Raw genomic sequence first — 15310 nt, 5'->3', positions numbered from 1 at the left:
GTTCCTCCTGAATCAGAGGTTCGACTATCCGACGGACCCTCCTCTCCAGGACCCCCGAATTGACTTTTCCAGGGAGGCTGAGGAGTGTGATCCCTCTGTAGTTGGAACACACCCTCCGGTCCCCCTTCTTAAAGAGGGGAATTGTTATTTAAATATATATTTTTGCATATTGCTATATGGAAAAGATATTTACCCTTTTATAAAACTAGCCGTTTATGGTAAACTAGGTAACAGTATCCTGAACACAGTCTAAGGTCCGTTTTCATTTGTTAATTTGGCTTACGCATTTAAATAGATTGGGGGTGGTGTTGTAGCACTGCTGCCTTGCTACAAGCAGATCGGGGTTGAAGTTCCAAGTGGTCCGTGCGTAGACTTTGCACGTTCCCCACGTGTTTGTGTGAATTACTTCTGGATGCCCTTACTTCCTCCTAAACATGTACAAGTTAGGTGGACTGGCGATTTTAAATTGGCCCATTATGGTATGTGTGTGTGTTCTCCCTCCATTGACTAGCGCTCTGTCCAAGGATTGTTCCTGTCTGGCCCCTGATGCTTTCTTTGATAGACTGAAGCTCCCCCGAGGCCCTGCCCTGGATTTTAAAATATCAAGGCGACTGTGTATTTTAGATCAAGGAAACAGTGACACGGGAGAACGTGAAAATTTCACATGCTTACAGTCTAACGTATTTCGCCACTTTTTATACAACCTACAATAAATATAACAGAGTAATTGCTTGATTTCGCTACTTACTGTTTATTGTACGATTACCATTTCAGTAATTGTCACACATTAGCGGTTTTCTTGGAAACATTACTAAGCTTCCCATAAGTAAAATAACATACAGGCACAAACTACTTTCACCTAGAAATCGGAAACTAACTTCGGAGAATGTTTCCGATTATTCTTTAGCCCGTCCGGTGTCTAAAGCAGCTTTATGCTGCAAGATTCTGAAGACAAGCTGTCATTTTTTTTAAAAAAACGTGTGTAATGAATAATAAAGCTTTGTAGTTTGGAATCTCCGGCTTTCCACGTTTAACTGTTCACTGTTTAACTTTTCCACTGTTAACACTTTCTAGCTACATCTGTCTCGCGTGAGGTGGTCGGCGAGACTGCGCGCTCACTGGATTGAGGGCACGCGCACGTTCGCCAGTTGTGTACAGCGTCCCTATGGCTACCGCTTCGGACGCACGAAACAACTTTAAGTCAAACGTGGAAAGTGTCATTATTATTATTATTATTACTATTTTATGTTAATAGTGCACCAGAAGTGTTGGAGACAGCTTACAAAAGAAAAGGCCACCAGGTACTGTACGTGCGTTTTCTAGTTTTTTTAAAAAAGCGTGAGTGTTTGGACGATTGTATTAGGGTCATATAGAGTTGGCCAAATTTTTAGAGTCACGATCTTGAATGATTGCTTATTTCTTGTTACGTGCTTAGAAAATTGTATCCAGTTACATATAGATGAGTTGCAGAACTTGCAGGCAAAGTCCTAACGTTTGTATTATCGAGTCTGCAGTCACTCTTTTGGCCATTCAGCGTCTAGTGTCTTAGTGATGCCATTAGTTATGGGGACTTCACTGCCTTTTTGTGACTTGTCATTATTATTTGCATTCTCTAAAACAGACACTTGCAATTGTTCATGTGACCTTACTGACAGTATAAACTGCAAACAATTTTGACTGTTCCGTAAGTGGTATATGCAGTTAGATTAAAAAATAAGAATAAGGTATCCATATTAAAGAAATGTTAATTGTTTGACTAATTAAATACATAACATATGTTAGATCATTCATATATATATATATATATATATATATATATATATATATATATATATATATATATATATATATTTGAATCTCCTCCTTCTGTTTGTGAAACCTCTTAATCCATCTCTGAGTCATGAGGGCCAAAACCACACCTAGCAATATTGGGATTAAGGCAAAAACTAAACAGGATATCAGTCAGCTAGAGCGTACACACATTTATTTGAAGCTAAAGGTTTCTGTTAACATTTTGAAATTTGTATTGAATACAGATTTAAATACTGAGCTTTTACATTTACTGAATAAGCAATACTCCCATAAACTCACATTTGTCTAATTTAGATTCACAGTTAACCTAACATGCAAATATTTGAGAATCAGAGAGAACAATCACAGCAGACATCAGGAGAATGAGCAAAGTCCACACAAAAATATCACAAAAAATATTTGAGCCTAGGTCACTGGACGAAGTTTTTTTAGAAAGAGATGTGAGATTGGAAGCATATTATAAGGTAACATGATCATAAATTACATTTTCATTGAGAAATACACAGAAGGATTGAAACTCAAAAAAGGGGAAGGAAAGTGGAGAAATCCAATTAGTAATGCATAAAGCATCTTTTCTATATTCCACAAATACATTTTTTGTAAGATTAATTGGAAATTGTAGTAATAAGGAACTATTAAAATCTACCTTTTGGACTTAAATATTCATGGCTATTTCATTGTGTCTTCAGAAAGCTTGGTGAAATGTGTTTGCTATTATGTGGTCTTTAGCTTAGCCAGTTAGGTTGCAATGTACAGTGTATGTTCACTTTTCCCTCAAACATCAAAGAAATGAAGCAGTGGTGTGAAGAAATGTGGGACAAAATTCTACCAGTTGATGTAAGAAACTGATATTCTACTACAGAAAACAGTTACATCAAAATTATTACTGATCTCAATGGTTTTCGAGTTACTGAATCATGGAGTGTAGACATCTTTTCTCGGTTTGCTTCTTTGTGCTGTCTTATATTTTTGGTTAAAAAATGTCAAATATGATTTGAGGTGTTGTTTAGAAGTTCTAAACAACACCTCACTAAATTAGAAGTAGTAGTAGCATTGTCAAATTTACAGGGTACAGTGAAATTACTACTGCAACCACCATGCAATACATTGCCATTCTCTGGCACCATGATAAACAAGAAAGTTTTAAAATACATAACTTTATAATGATGGTGATCTGAAGATGTACAGGTATTTTATATCCACCAAATCAATGCTACTCAAGGCAGTGGAGTCTAGCTGTCAAATATTGGAAGTGATGCTGACCTTTATTCACATTAACACATTGTCTTAACTTTTTCAATAATAAGTCTAGTCCACCTACCATTTAAATAGAAAAAGAATGTCCAAATTTACTTAGAAGCAGCAAAAAATTAAATCCACTGAACAGGGAACAATACAATTTTTTTCAGGATCTGGCAATCCACTCATATATCTGTAAGAAAGAGTTCATTTGCAAATAACTACAAACACAGTAAATATTGCAATTTACACAAAAATAGGAGAATTTAGGATGTAAAATAACTTAATGCTTATTGACTGATCAGTAATGAACAGTTAATTTTGAAGTGACATGCTGCCTAATGGATTCAGCCTCCAGGGCTTGAATCAGTCTCCTGGTGTGGAATTTACATGTGGTCCACATGTCTATATGGGTTTTTCTCTGGATACTTTGGCTTTTCTCCAACATTACCAAAGATGTGTGTGTGTATGTGTGTGTTAAGGTAGTTGGTGACTATACATTGGCCCCATGTGAGTGTGCATGCATGGTTCCTGTGATGCATTGACATCATGTTCATGGTTGGTTCCAGTCTAACACTCAGTAGCCCATAACTCTAAACTGGATTAAGTGTGTATGCAAATATTATATTATTTTAATTTTAATAAAACAAAATATTTAGTTATTTGAATCTTACATTTTTGTGAGTAAAACTATTATGAAAAAATATTGTAAAAAACACTCAACCATCCACTGAACTATTTAAAATATTTTTTTTGTTGAGAGCTGGAGCCCATCAAGACTTCTTCAAGTACAAGGCAGGGAATCAGCTTTGGAGAGGATGCAAGTCCATCACAGGGCACAATGCACACTCACTGATCTCACACCAATTTGGAGTCATTAATTAGTTATATGTTTATTTGCATTACTGTTTATCATAGCACTAGATAGGATGACCTGTTGCATATTGGTCAGCCAAACAAGTAAGAATTTCAGTTTATTATACGTGACAATGCTGCTGCTGCTTCTACTCCTTTTTATGATGTATTAGGAGGCTTTGCCCCCTGCTTGCTTCGCTTGCCAACCCCTGGGTCTGCGCTACACGCTAGCCTCTTTGTGGTTCTGCTACTTGCGTATGGGGGTGCGGATGTACAAGTTAAACAGATTGTTATTTTCATGGGAATTGTTACATATGCCTAATAGAACTAACTATTTTACATTACAGCGAGTAATTAACCATATTAAAAATAGTAAAACGTAATAATTTGAAAGTAAATTATGTTTCATGTTGCGTTAGAGTTATTCATTGTGTAATATGATTTTGTTCTGTTTGGCTTTGAAATAACACGCAAATACTTTTTAAACTTACACTTTTTCTGTAAAACTTCAGTAAAAACAATTTTTGGAATAAAATTTTCATCAATATCGCATTGTATTTTGATTCTGTGTTTAGGCTTTCATCGTGACAAAGCAAAGTATAACTGCCCGTGATTGAATTTCGTTTCTTTCTCTCTAATAAATAAAACGACTTTTTCTAATGTTTGAACCTGAGATTTGTTAATTGTCTTTGCAAAAGCTATTCTAATGGGAAACTGTTAACGTTTTAATACGAATGGCATATCAAGATCTCCTTTGTTGTGTAATGTTATCCGTGGAAGATGTATTAGTATCTATCTATCTATCTATCTACATTACCTTTCTTGGATATATCCTTTTTTCTACATTAATTTGTGCGGTGGAAGACCGGACGGTGTTAACGGTTGTAGATATTCTTCGGGATATTGTATGTTGATGTTTTCATCTTCCGCACGATCACCACCAACTGTTGCAGCATAGTCTATTGATACGCATTTAACCAATTTGCCGTGTAACCGTTTGTTAGTTTTGGCGTTAATTCGTTTGACTTCATCGTTTCTTGGTGCTAGGATTGCCCGTGTACTCATTTCTTCTGTTGATAACCCATTGTGATGAAATTCTTTAACAAGATTTGGACATAATATGTCTTCTTTAATTGGAAACTTAAAGTGAGGAAAACGTTAAAATTTATAAGAGCTGAGAGAGCAGGAACTGTGTCTGTCAAAAGCATTCACACAAATGAGAGGTGAGAGGACTGTGTGCGTGGTTGAATATGGTTGAGAGGAGGGCATGACTTGAAAAAATCTTGTGTCAAAAGTTTCGTCTCGCGGGACTTGAAAAAAATCTCTTGAAAAAAGTCTCGTCTCGTCTCAGGATTTTTTTATATAATAGAGTTTTATATATTCTGAGTTGAATAAAATGTCCCTTGCCAAAATGTTTTATGTGCTCCTACATAATATATACATTCCAAGTGGATATTCATGTGTGTTAGGTTAATCAATAAATCTAAAATGTCCAGTTATGACTGAGTATGATTGTGCGTGTAACTGTGCTGTATGATGAACTGCCATTAATTCTAGGTTGGTTGCTACGTTGTTTGTGCCCATTGTTGCTGTAATAGAGTCCAATTACCTTTGACTAAGTAGCTGGGTGATTAGGTTATAAAAACAGATGGACGCATGGATGTAATTGGTGAATCATATATATGTTGTATATCTGGGTCACACCATATGTACAGTTTAATCTATAGCTATATTAGAAGTTGTACCCTGTCTGGCATTGTTTATTGTTCAGTGATGCTGAGATAAGACCTGGTTCCCCTTTAACTGAGTTGAATAAGTATGATATAAAATGGATGATAGACAGATTCATGGGATTCAAGGGATTGTCTAATGGGGCCTGGGTTACAAAATAAACATCTAATCCTCTAAAGAATAAAGAAGGTTTTATGACCTTTCGGTTATCCAATGGGTTACAATGTTTGTACAAAAATCAAACATATAAATTCCCTATAGTGCTGAACTAAGGCCTCTGCATTACTGTAAAATTTCACCGTCTCTTATTATAAACTGTTCTTTCTTCTTCTAAAATATTAAAACCAAAAGTAGAACGTTCAAAAATAGTTTTTTGCTTCAAGTAACACCTACATGTATACTTTTCAGTAGAAACAGGAGACCTGGGTTTGCTTCCCGGTTCCTACCTGCATGGAGTTTGCATGTTCTCCCCGTGTCTGCATGGGTTTCCTCCGGGTGCTCCGGTTTCCTCCCACAGTCCAAAGATATGCAGGTTAGGTGGATTGGCGATTCTAAATTGTCCCTAGTGTGTGCTTGGTGTGTTTGTGTGTCCTGCGGTGGGTTGGCACCCTGCCTGAGATTGGTTCCTGCCTTGCGCCCTGTGTTGGCTGGGATTGGCTGCAGCAGACCCCCGTGACCCTATAGTTAGGATATAGCGGGTTGGATAATGGATGGATGGATGGATTCTCAAAGTTGTCACCAGCAACATATGTATGAGATATGGAGTATCTATATATATATATATATATATAATTCACTAAGCAGCTGACAGGGCACGCAAGACAACCATGGGATACGCACGACATAGCCACGCCCGCCAACTCACAGAGCCCCGCCCACCAACTCTAAAACCATGGGATACGACGACAACTCACAGAGCCACGCCCACCAACTCTAAGACCATGGGATGGGAACGCCTGCTGACCCACCCGCCTGCCTGACTGTTACCAGCATTCACTGCAATGTACTGGAGTGTAAAACTATCGCAGCTGCTAAGCTTTCAGCCATGTGAGATTGAGCAATAACAGGTCTGTAATGCCCTTAGATGTCCGGGGCTGCACGCACGCTACACTGAACGGATCAACATGTGTCTACCCGGTGCTGAGAGGCGTGGGTAAGCCATTGAACCCCATTCGTGATGGGGACCGGGGCTTGCAATTGTTCCCCACGAACGAGAAATTCCCAGTAAGTGCGGGTCATAAGCTTGCACTGATTAAGTCCCTGCCCTTTGTACACACCGCCAGTTGCTACTACCGATTGGATGGTTTAGTGAGGTCCTCGGATCGGCCCTGCCGCGGTCACTCGTGGCCTCTGGCGAAGCGCCGAGAGACGATCGAACTTGACTATCTAGAGGAAGTAAAAGTCGTAATTCCGAAGGGTGAACCTGTGGAAGGATCATTACCGGTTGTGCCGACCCGTCATTGGACGGTTAGGACCCGACACCTCTCAGGCCCGCTTCCCCGCCTTCTCTCCAGAGAGGTGGAGGGGGCGGAAAGGGCGTCCTCCCTGGGCGTCCTTCCCCTCACCCCCCCGTTCCACCCTCCGCGCCCGACCGCCATCCAGCCCCGTTCCTCGCTCTGTCCAGAGTTCCATCTTTTCATTCACTTACAGTCGTATCCTCAAACCCACCCCATTTGGACAACTGTGTCTTTCAGGAAGTGTTCACCCATCAATACATAATTATGCAGTGTATGCTACGCCGTGGGTTGGCTAGTCATATAAAATACACATGTGAAATCTGACAATAAATTATAGAAAAGCTACTCAAAAGTATACTGACAATAATGCGATGCATACTGAAGCAGATACTTGTGCTCATAATTCATATTCAGAAAACCAATACTGAGAAACACATTGTGTATGGAATGCAAAGCAACTTCCTGAACCTTGAAAAGAAACTCAATGCAGAAAACAAGTCCATTATCTTTATCTGCGATTCTTCTAGGATCAGGGAAGAAGCTGCATTTTCAGAAGTTAATTTTAAATCACAGTGTGTGAATGACAAAACAGTGCTCTGAAAGCAAGAACCACTAGGGGCTGCTGCTCCCAAAAATAAGCCCAAAATGTTCAGAGATATCAAAATGGTGATTTTATGTAAAATTAAATAGATACGAGAGGAATCATTATATGGAGAAGGCGAAATGTCACAGAAAGCACAATAAAAAGTATGAATTGGCATAAGTCAACCTAATTTGGGGTGTTCATAAGAAATGCAGTGATTTACTTCATGATGTAGAAGTACATAATAAAAAAGAATAATTGCATCAAATATTTGTAATATTAAAATGTGTGCTTCAATTAAAATATTTAAAGTCTACATTTTCTTGATTGTAATAGAAATAAATAAAAAAAAATAACATATTTTTAATAACTGACTTTAAAATAGTCTAAAATGATACCCCACATTCTTATGATTAATTTTTGTAATTTTTAACCTTCTGGGAGTGGCACTTAGAAGGCTAGGACCACCATTAAAAACCATATATCAAAAGTATTATCATATTCATGATAAGCAACACTGAAATTAAGTAAAAAGACACTCCACATGCCTATATTACTGATCCCATTTCTTTGAACTTTTGTAAAAAGATGTAACTTTGACCCCTTATATCTCATTAGGGAGTTAACCGCTGGGTTATGTTGATGTAGCATGCATAACTTCAACTTCTCCTGATCATTTTTGCTGAAGACACCTACTGATTAACTTTTTATCATAAGAAGAGTATTTCATGCACAAAATATGGTCCAAAAAGGCCTAAACGTGACAGTTTTTAGGGTCAAGTCTTGCATAACTAGATAACAATACACCTCAAACGGTATATACCAGTGAGTCACAGAAGCAATTTCAAAGTGTTCATAAAAAATTCTTAAGAACTCAACATGCAAACCTTTAGCAGGAAGCAAGTTTTAAACCCTATTTGGAGTTTACTCCTTGACAATCCCTCTGGGCAGTGTTTAATATCTCAGGAAAATCAGAATATAGTGCCCTCTGCTGGCCACTTAAACTATTACACATCTGAGTACTGCTTCCATGGTTTCCTCTTTTGGGCAGCAGCATTCCCTGATCCCTAGCAGGTTAGCTCAGCTATCACCTGTCACTCTGAAAGAACTCAGTTTGTTTCTTACCTTACTTTTGCGTAAAAGGCTTATGTTTTCACTGTACAGAATATAGTATTTTAACCTTTTTCACTTAACAATGAAATAAATAGAAAATCACTTTTTAATTATTTATTCTACTCACACAAGCCAGCATTTTATACATAGACATTGTCTTACTTATTTTAAAATTATTATTATTATTATTATTGTTATCTATTCATGATCTACATAATCTACATCTGATATCCAGCCTTACACACCACCTTGTGGAGTTCCTTTAGTTTCTGCTTGGAGACTACATGTCAGTTACAATGGAAGAAGTATACAAAGTTACTTCTACAGAGAAGCTGCTGCACATGGAAAAGGAACTTGCTTCATGGTTAGCTGAGCTGAAGACAGAGATTGAAGAGAATGGGGTGCTGGAAGGAACACCTTCTAGAGCCTACAGGTAAGACAAATCCTACAGGTAAGAAAAATCCTAATGCAGTATTTAATTTTAAATGGTACCTGTTGGGTGCATGGTAATAGAATTTTGAAAAGTTTCTATTCTCTTAAGTCTTCAAATAGATATATATATTATTTAATTTGTCTAAGGCATGGCCGGTTTTAGAACGATTAGACTGGTGGTGCATTTAGAAATACTAAACATGGTTGGCGCTGTACTGTGGCATTTAAAAGGTCGTGATCGTCTGGCTGAGGGGCAAGGCAACCCTTTGCAGGGGAGTAGCTTCTCCAAGCAACCCCCTAGATCTTGCTTTCTTGTCAAGGGAGAAATCTGTTTTTTTACAGGAGCTCATTAAATAAATCAATACATATTTCAACAAACAAATACATACTAGAATTAATAAAAAAAAAGAAAACTTCTGACTTGTCTAAAGATAAAGGGAGCAGTCACAGATGCAGTGAGGCATTATTAAGGTGATTTGCCATTGGTATAAAAGAGCCCCAGGAACATTACTTGACACACTTTTGTTCAATAATTTGTTGACAAAAAATATTCAATGTTAATGTGTCAGAGACAGGATGTGAAGTACTGTTCATAATGGGACTCGGTTTTGTTTTCATTCTCTCCTTCTCTGCTGCTGCCAGAATTGGGTCCCATATCTGAGCCTGCCTTCATAATTAGCTTTCTGATTTGGTGGGTCTTTATTGAAGTGATGTCACTGGCCCTTCAAGCACTGGCTGTGACAGAGCTGTAGAATATGTGAAGGATGTCATTACTCACATTGCTGCACCACAGTCTTCTAAGAAAAACATCTGCTCTTACTTTATTATGTATACTATGTGGTATTTTACTTATGGACCTTACTGGTCAGTGAAAAAAATACTAGGTGGCGTACATAAGAAATGAAAGAGCAGATGTTTTTCTTAGGAGACTATATTCTTTCAATGTGCAGAGAAGGACAAGAGGCCCATCCAAAAGTCTGAATGTATACCTTCCTGGAATTCAAACATTCTGTACTGCTTAAGGGTCAAAAGAGTTTACGTGCAATGCTTAGCTTTTGCAAACTTTCATTATTGTAAATATTTTCAGCTAGTTATATTAAACAATGAACAGACCTCCACAATCATTTTCATCCAAACCATGTCTGCTTTCTTTATGTGAAAAATTCTTACTCTGCGCAGAACTTTTAAAGTTTATTGTCATATCAATTGTTTCCCATTGAACTTTAATTCTCTCCTTTGCTACAGTCTCCAGGGGGTCCAGAATGTGCCCCATAACTGACCCTGCCCTTTTAATTAGCTTGTTGATTCAGTGGGTCTCTCTTGAAATGAGGTTACTAGCCCAGCACACCACAGCATAGAAAGTCACATTGGCCATCAAAGAAATGTAGAAGATGCAAAGGATGTCACTACCCACATTAAAAAAAGACAGTCTCCTAAAAAAAGGAGCCTACCCTGCCCTTTCTTATATAGGTTCTGTGTGTTACGAGACCAGTCCAACCTGTAATTTATGTGGACCTCCAAGTACTTGTAGGAGTGGACCACCACTACATCCACTTCTAGTGACCAGAAATAGAGGCTGTTTAGTGTGGAGAAAGTAAATAACCATTTGTTTTGTTTTTGCTGATGATAAGTTGCAGACAATTCTTTTTGCACCAAGAAAGAAACATCTTCACCTGACTCCTATACTCTGTCTCATCCCCTTTATCAATACACCCCATAAGTGCAGAGTCATCTGAGAATTTCTGCAAGTGATATGACCTGGTGTTATATATACAGGTGCTGGTCATAAAATTAGAATATCATGACAAAGTTGATTTATTTCAGTAATTCCATTCAAAAAGTGAAACTTGTATATTAGATTCATTCATTACACACAGACTGATGTATTTCAATTGTTTATTTCTTTTAATGTTGATAATTATAACTGACAACTAATGAAAGTCCCAAATTCAGTATCTCAGAAAATTAGAATATTGTGAAAAGGTTCAATATTGAAGACACCTGGTGCCATACTCTAATCAGCTAATTAACTCAAAACACCTGCAAAAGCCTTTAAATGGTCTCTCAGTCTAGTTTTGTAGGCTACACAATCATGGGGAAGACTGCTGACTTGACAGTTGTCCAAAAGACGACCATTGACACCTTGCACAAGGAGGGCAAGACACAAAAGGTCATTGCTAAAGAGGCTGGCTGTTCACAGAGCTCTGTGTCCAAGCACATTAACAGAGAGGCGAAGGGAAGGACAAGATGTGGTAGAGAAAAGTGTACAAGCAATAGGGATAACTGCACCCTGGAGAGGATTGTGAAACAAAACCCATTCAAAAGTGTGGGGGAGATTCACAAAGAGTGGACTGCAGCTGGAGTCAGTGCTTCAAGAACCACCACGCACAGACTTATGCAAGACATGGGTTTCAGCTGTCGCATTCCTTGTGTCAAGCCACTCTTGAAAAAGAGACAGCGTCAGAAGCGTCTCGCCTTTGGACTGCTACTGAGTGGTCCAAAGTTATGTTCTCTGACGAAAGTAAATTTTGCATTTCCTTTGGAAATCAAGGTCCCAGAGTCTGGAGGAAGAGAGGAGAGGCACAGAATCCACGTTGCGTGAGGTCCAGTGTAAAGTTTCCACAGTCAGTGATGGTTTGGGGTGCCATGTCATCTGCTGGTGTTGGTCCATTGTGTTTTCTGAGGTCCAAGGTCAACGCAGCCGTCTACCAGGAAGTTTTAGAGCACTTCATGCTTCCTGTTGCTGACGAACTTTATGGAGATGCAGATTTCATTTTCCAACAGGACCTGGCACCTGCACACAGTGCCAAAGCTACCAGTACCTGGTTTAAGGACCATGGTATCCCTGTTTTTGATTGGCCAGCAAACTCGCCTGACCTTAACCCCATAGAAAATCTATGGGGTATTGTGAAGAGGAAGATGCAATACACCAGACCCAACAATTCAGAAGAGCTGAAGGCCACTATCAGAGCAACATGGGCTCTCATAACACCTGAGCAGTGCCACAGACTGATCGACTCCATACCATGCCGCATTGCTGCAGTAATCCAGGCCAAAGGAGCCCCAACTAAATATTGAGTGCTGTACATGCTCATACTTGTCATGTTCATACCTTTCAGGTGGCCAACATTTCTAAAAATCCTTTTTTTGCATTGGTCTTAATTGATATTCTAATTTTCCGAGATACTGAATTTGGGACTTTCATTAGTTGTCAGTTATAATCATCAACATTAAAAGAAATAAATATTTGAAATACATCAGTCTGTGTGTAATGAATGAGTCTAATATACAAGTTTCACTTTTTGAATGGAATTACTGAAATAAATCAACTTTGTCATGATATTCTAATTTTATGACCAGCACCTGTATAGTCTGAGGTGTACAGAGTGAAGAGAGAAGGAGATAGGGCCATTCCTTGTGATCCTTGTGTGGGATCCAGTTCTTCATGTAAGTGGCACTGGTCTGTAGTCTTTAGGTGAAGAAGCGCCTGCCTTCTTTGAAAAAAGAACAATGCAGGCTGTTTTCCACAGAAGATGAACTTTCAGGACCAGCCTTAAGGGCAGACTGAATAGGTGGCAGAGAATACCACAAAGTTGCTCAGCACAAAACCTGAGGACTGACTCCCATCTGGGCCTGTGAATTTTCCTTTTTATAGCTTTCTCAGTTGTCTCCTTGCTTAGTCTTCAGATGTGGACTGTCAATAATGATAGTCAGAGGTGAACTGTTCACTGGCCAGTCCAGCTGACATGGCTGGATTTGTTTATGTAGTAGGGATGGTGTGGAGGGACTTGTTCGTTGGAAGAAGGTGGCAGTGGGTGGGAAAATCTATTAAAAAAATGGTTCAGAGAGTTAGCATTGTCCACATCCCCTTCTAGCACGTGAGCCCTGGACTGATTGAGTCCAGTAATTATGCCCAGTCCTTTCCAGACATCTTTCATGTTATTCTGAGTGAGTTTGCTTTCTATTTCTATTGTTTTCTATTTTAGCTTTGTAACTGTTCTTAAATATGCATCATGCAACAGGTTAAAATATTTTGCAGATTCAAGGAATATTTTAGTAGATTACTTGGCAAGTTTATTTCATTTTAGCATTACTTTAAAATAATTATGTGCACACTGCAAATCTCCTATCATTGAATTTTAATAGAGACAGTAATGCTAGAAATGCAGAATGAATATATGTTAACATATGGATATGTTAGAAAAACACTGAAGCCTTTAAAGAGTAACATATGTTGTGGTGCTATTTTGTTTTTCATATTCAACTTGTTTCTCATAGCTTAAATTACTATTTGTTGGACATCCTGGCTACATTCTTCCATTTACAGCAATCAGAAAATATATTATAAAAGTGAGTTCTGCAAAGGCACCAAGATGCTTTTGAAAGAAACATCACACACCTGTTTCCTTTGTCAGAAATTTTATTTTTGTGCCTTTTTTCTGTTTCAGTTCTGTACGTATTCCAAAAGATATCTCCTATTTCAGGAAAGAAAGGGAATTGAAATTAAAAAGGGGCTTGCAGGTAAGATTTATATGCAAAAATAACTGTTGTTACTATTAATACACATTTGAATAACTGCATGTAAATGTCTCATTAGAATTCCTCATTGTAGTGAATTTATCATTATAAAATAGTGTACATTGCAGCAATATTACTCACAATTGCAGCAGTCATTTTGTTAACAATAAAATTAAACAAATAGGTTCAGAAATAAAAAGGAAAGGAAAATATACTATTGTGAAATTTACACAGAAATGAAAAAGAAAGCAAAATATTGTGAAATTGAAATTAATTGTTGAAAATGGCAGAATTTGAAGATTGGAAATGTTTTTACACTATTCTTGGGTCTGCATTCAAAATGAAAATAAGGAATTGTGGTTTCATTCCAACTTGATCTAAAAAGCCAAGTGCTCAATATGTTCCATGTTCTTTGGAAATGTACAGATAATGAGGGTTCATATTTAGTAGAAGATTTGCACTGTTCAAAGATCATCCTTATTTAGATTCCTGAAATGGTTCTTGGAAAAACATTTGAGGCATGTCAGACTTGAGAGTAAATGCTCAATCACAGTGCAGCTCCTGGGCTCGATGTACATAAGATTGTAGTCTAAGTGCAACATTGTTAGTTGGCAATAGGAAGCATGTAATTGGACTTCTTTGGTTTGTATCTATGCATATTATAACTATATGTAATGTATGCATTTATTCCAAGAAGTTAATAATGACAGCAGGCTCGGTTGGGTTTTAACATGTGCTATTTTCTGTTCATGAGACTGTTTTCAAAAAGTGGTTTATTTAACAGTATTTTATTCAAAATACATGTATTTGGGACATACAACTGGAAATCTGACATATGTATAATGTGGCACAGGTGAATTAAGATTTTTTTCATGGACTTTTCATATTGTTTGCTGTTTGTTCAGCTTTGGTCACCATATATGTCAATTCAATCATAAATTTTGTTATCTCTATTCTGCATGAAGACATGAGATAAAATATTTTCCTCAGCCATCAGTACAAACTACATAGGGTAAGCAAAATATAAAAAGTATATATTTTTTTAGGTGGAGTATTCCTTTAAGTGTCACCCCTGGTTGATTTCAATTCAGTCTCCAGAATCACTTTAAGGTTCAAGAACACCTTCTGAAAATCTTCCCAGAGTTTTTTTTCTGGCATTCCCAGATATCTCCATATTTATGTGCTTCACTATACAATTAAGAGGTTATTAAGCAACTTTCTTTGCTCTGACACTATTGGACCTCCATAACATGGAGCAGGACCCTATTCTATGTGTCAATGCTATGTGTCATGCTTTCCTTCAAAATTACTACTGATCATAAAGCACATTATCTGTTAAACTAATTATATAACCAAGCGTGCTCCTGAAACTTTCAGCACATCTGAATACAATAGCACCTGTTAGGGTCACAATTAAAAAAATGAGAGATCTTACAAAAATTATAATTGTTTCATGATGAAAAATAACAGGAAAAAGAAAGCACCAAAAACAAATGGGAATGACAAAAGAGGAGCCAGAAATCATGCTGGGATCAGAAAACCAAGATATCAAACAGAAAAGAAAATGATT

General features: G+C 37.7%; 1 protein-coding gene across 1 annotated transcript in view; it reads left to right on the top strand.

Moving 5' to 3' along the window:
* The first annotated feature begins 1164 nt into the window (after positions 1 to 1164).
* Positions 1165 to 15310, top strand: part of si:ch73-242m19.1 (uncharacterized) — a 162280-nt gene continuing 148134 nt past the window's right edge. The window contains exons 1-3 of the mRNA XM_051924103.1: positions 1165 to 1301; positions 9026 to 9223; positions 13671 to 13743. Of these exons, the coding sequence (XP_051780063.1) occupies positions 9075 to 9223; positions 13671 to 13743 (222 nt within the window). The 5' untranslated portion in view covers positions 1165 to 1301; positions 9026 to 9074. The remainder of the gene's footprint in view (positions 1302 to 9025; positions 9224 to 13670; positions 13744 to 15310) is intronic.

This window comes from Erpetoichthys calabaricus, chromosome 3 (assembly GCF_900747795.2).
Source record: "Erpetoichthys calabaricus chromosome 3, fErpCal1.3, whole genome shotgun sequence".
In the NCBI taxonomy this organism is placed as follows: domain Eukaryota; kingdom Metazoa; phylum Chordata; class Cladistia; order Polypteriformes; family Polypteridae; genus Erpetoichthys; species Erpetoichthys calabaricus.
Note: the sequence above shows the minus strand (reverse complement) of the source record. Positions and strands in the feature narration are given on the sequence as shown.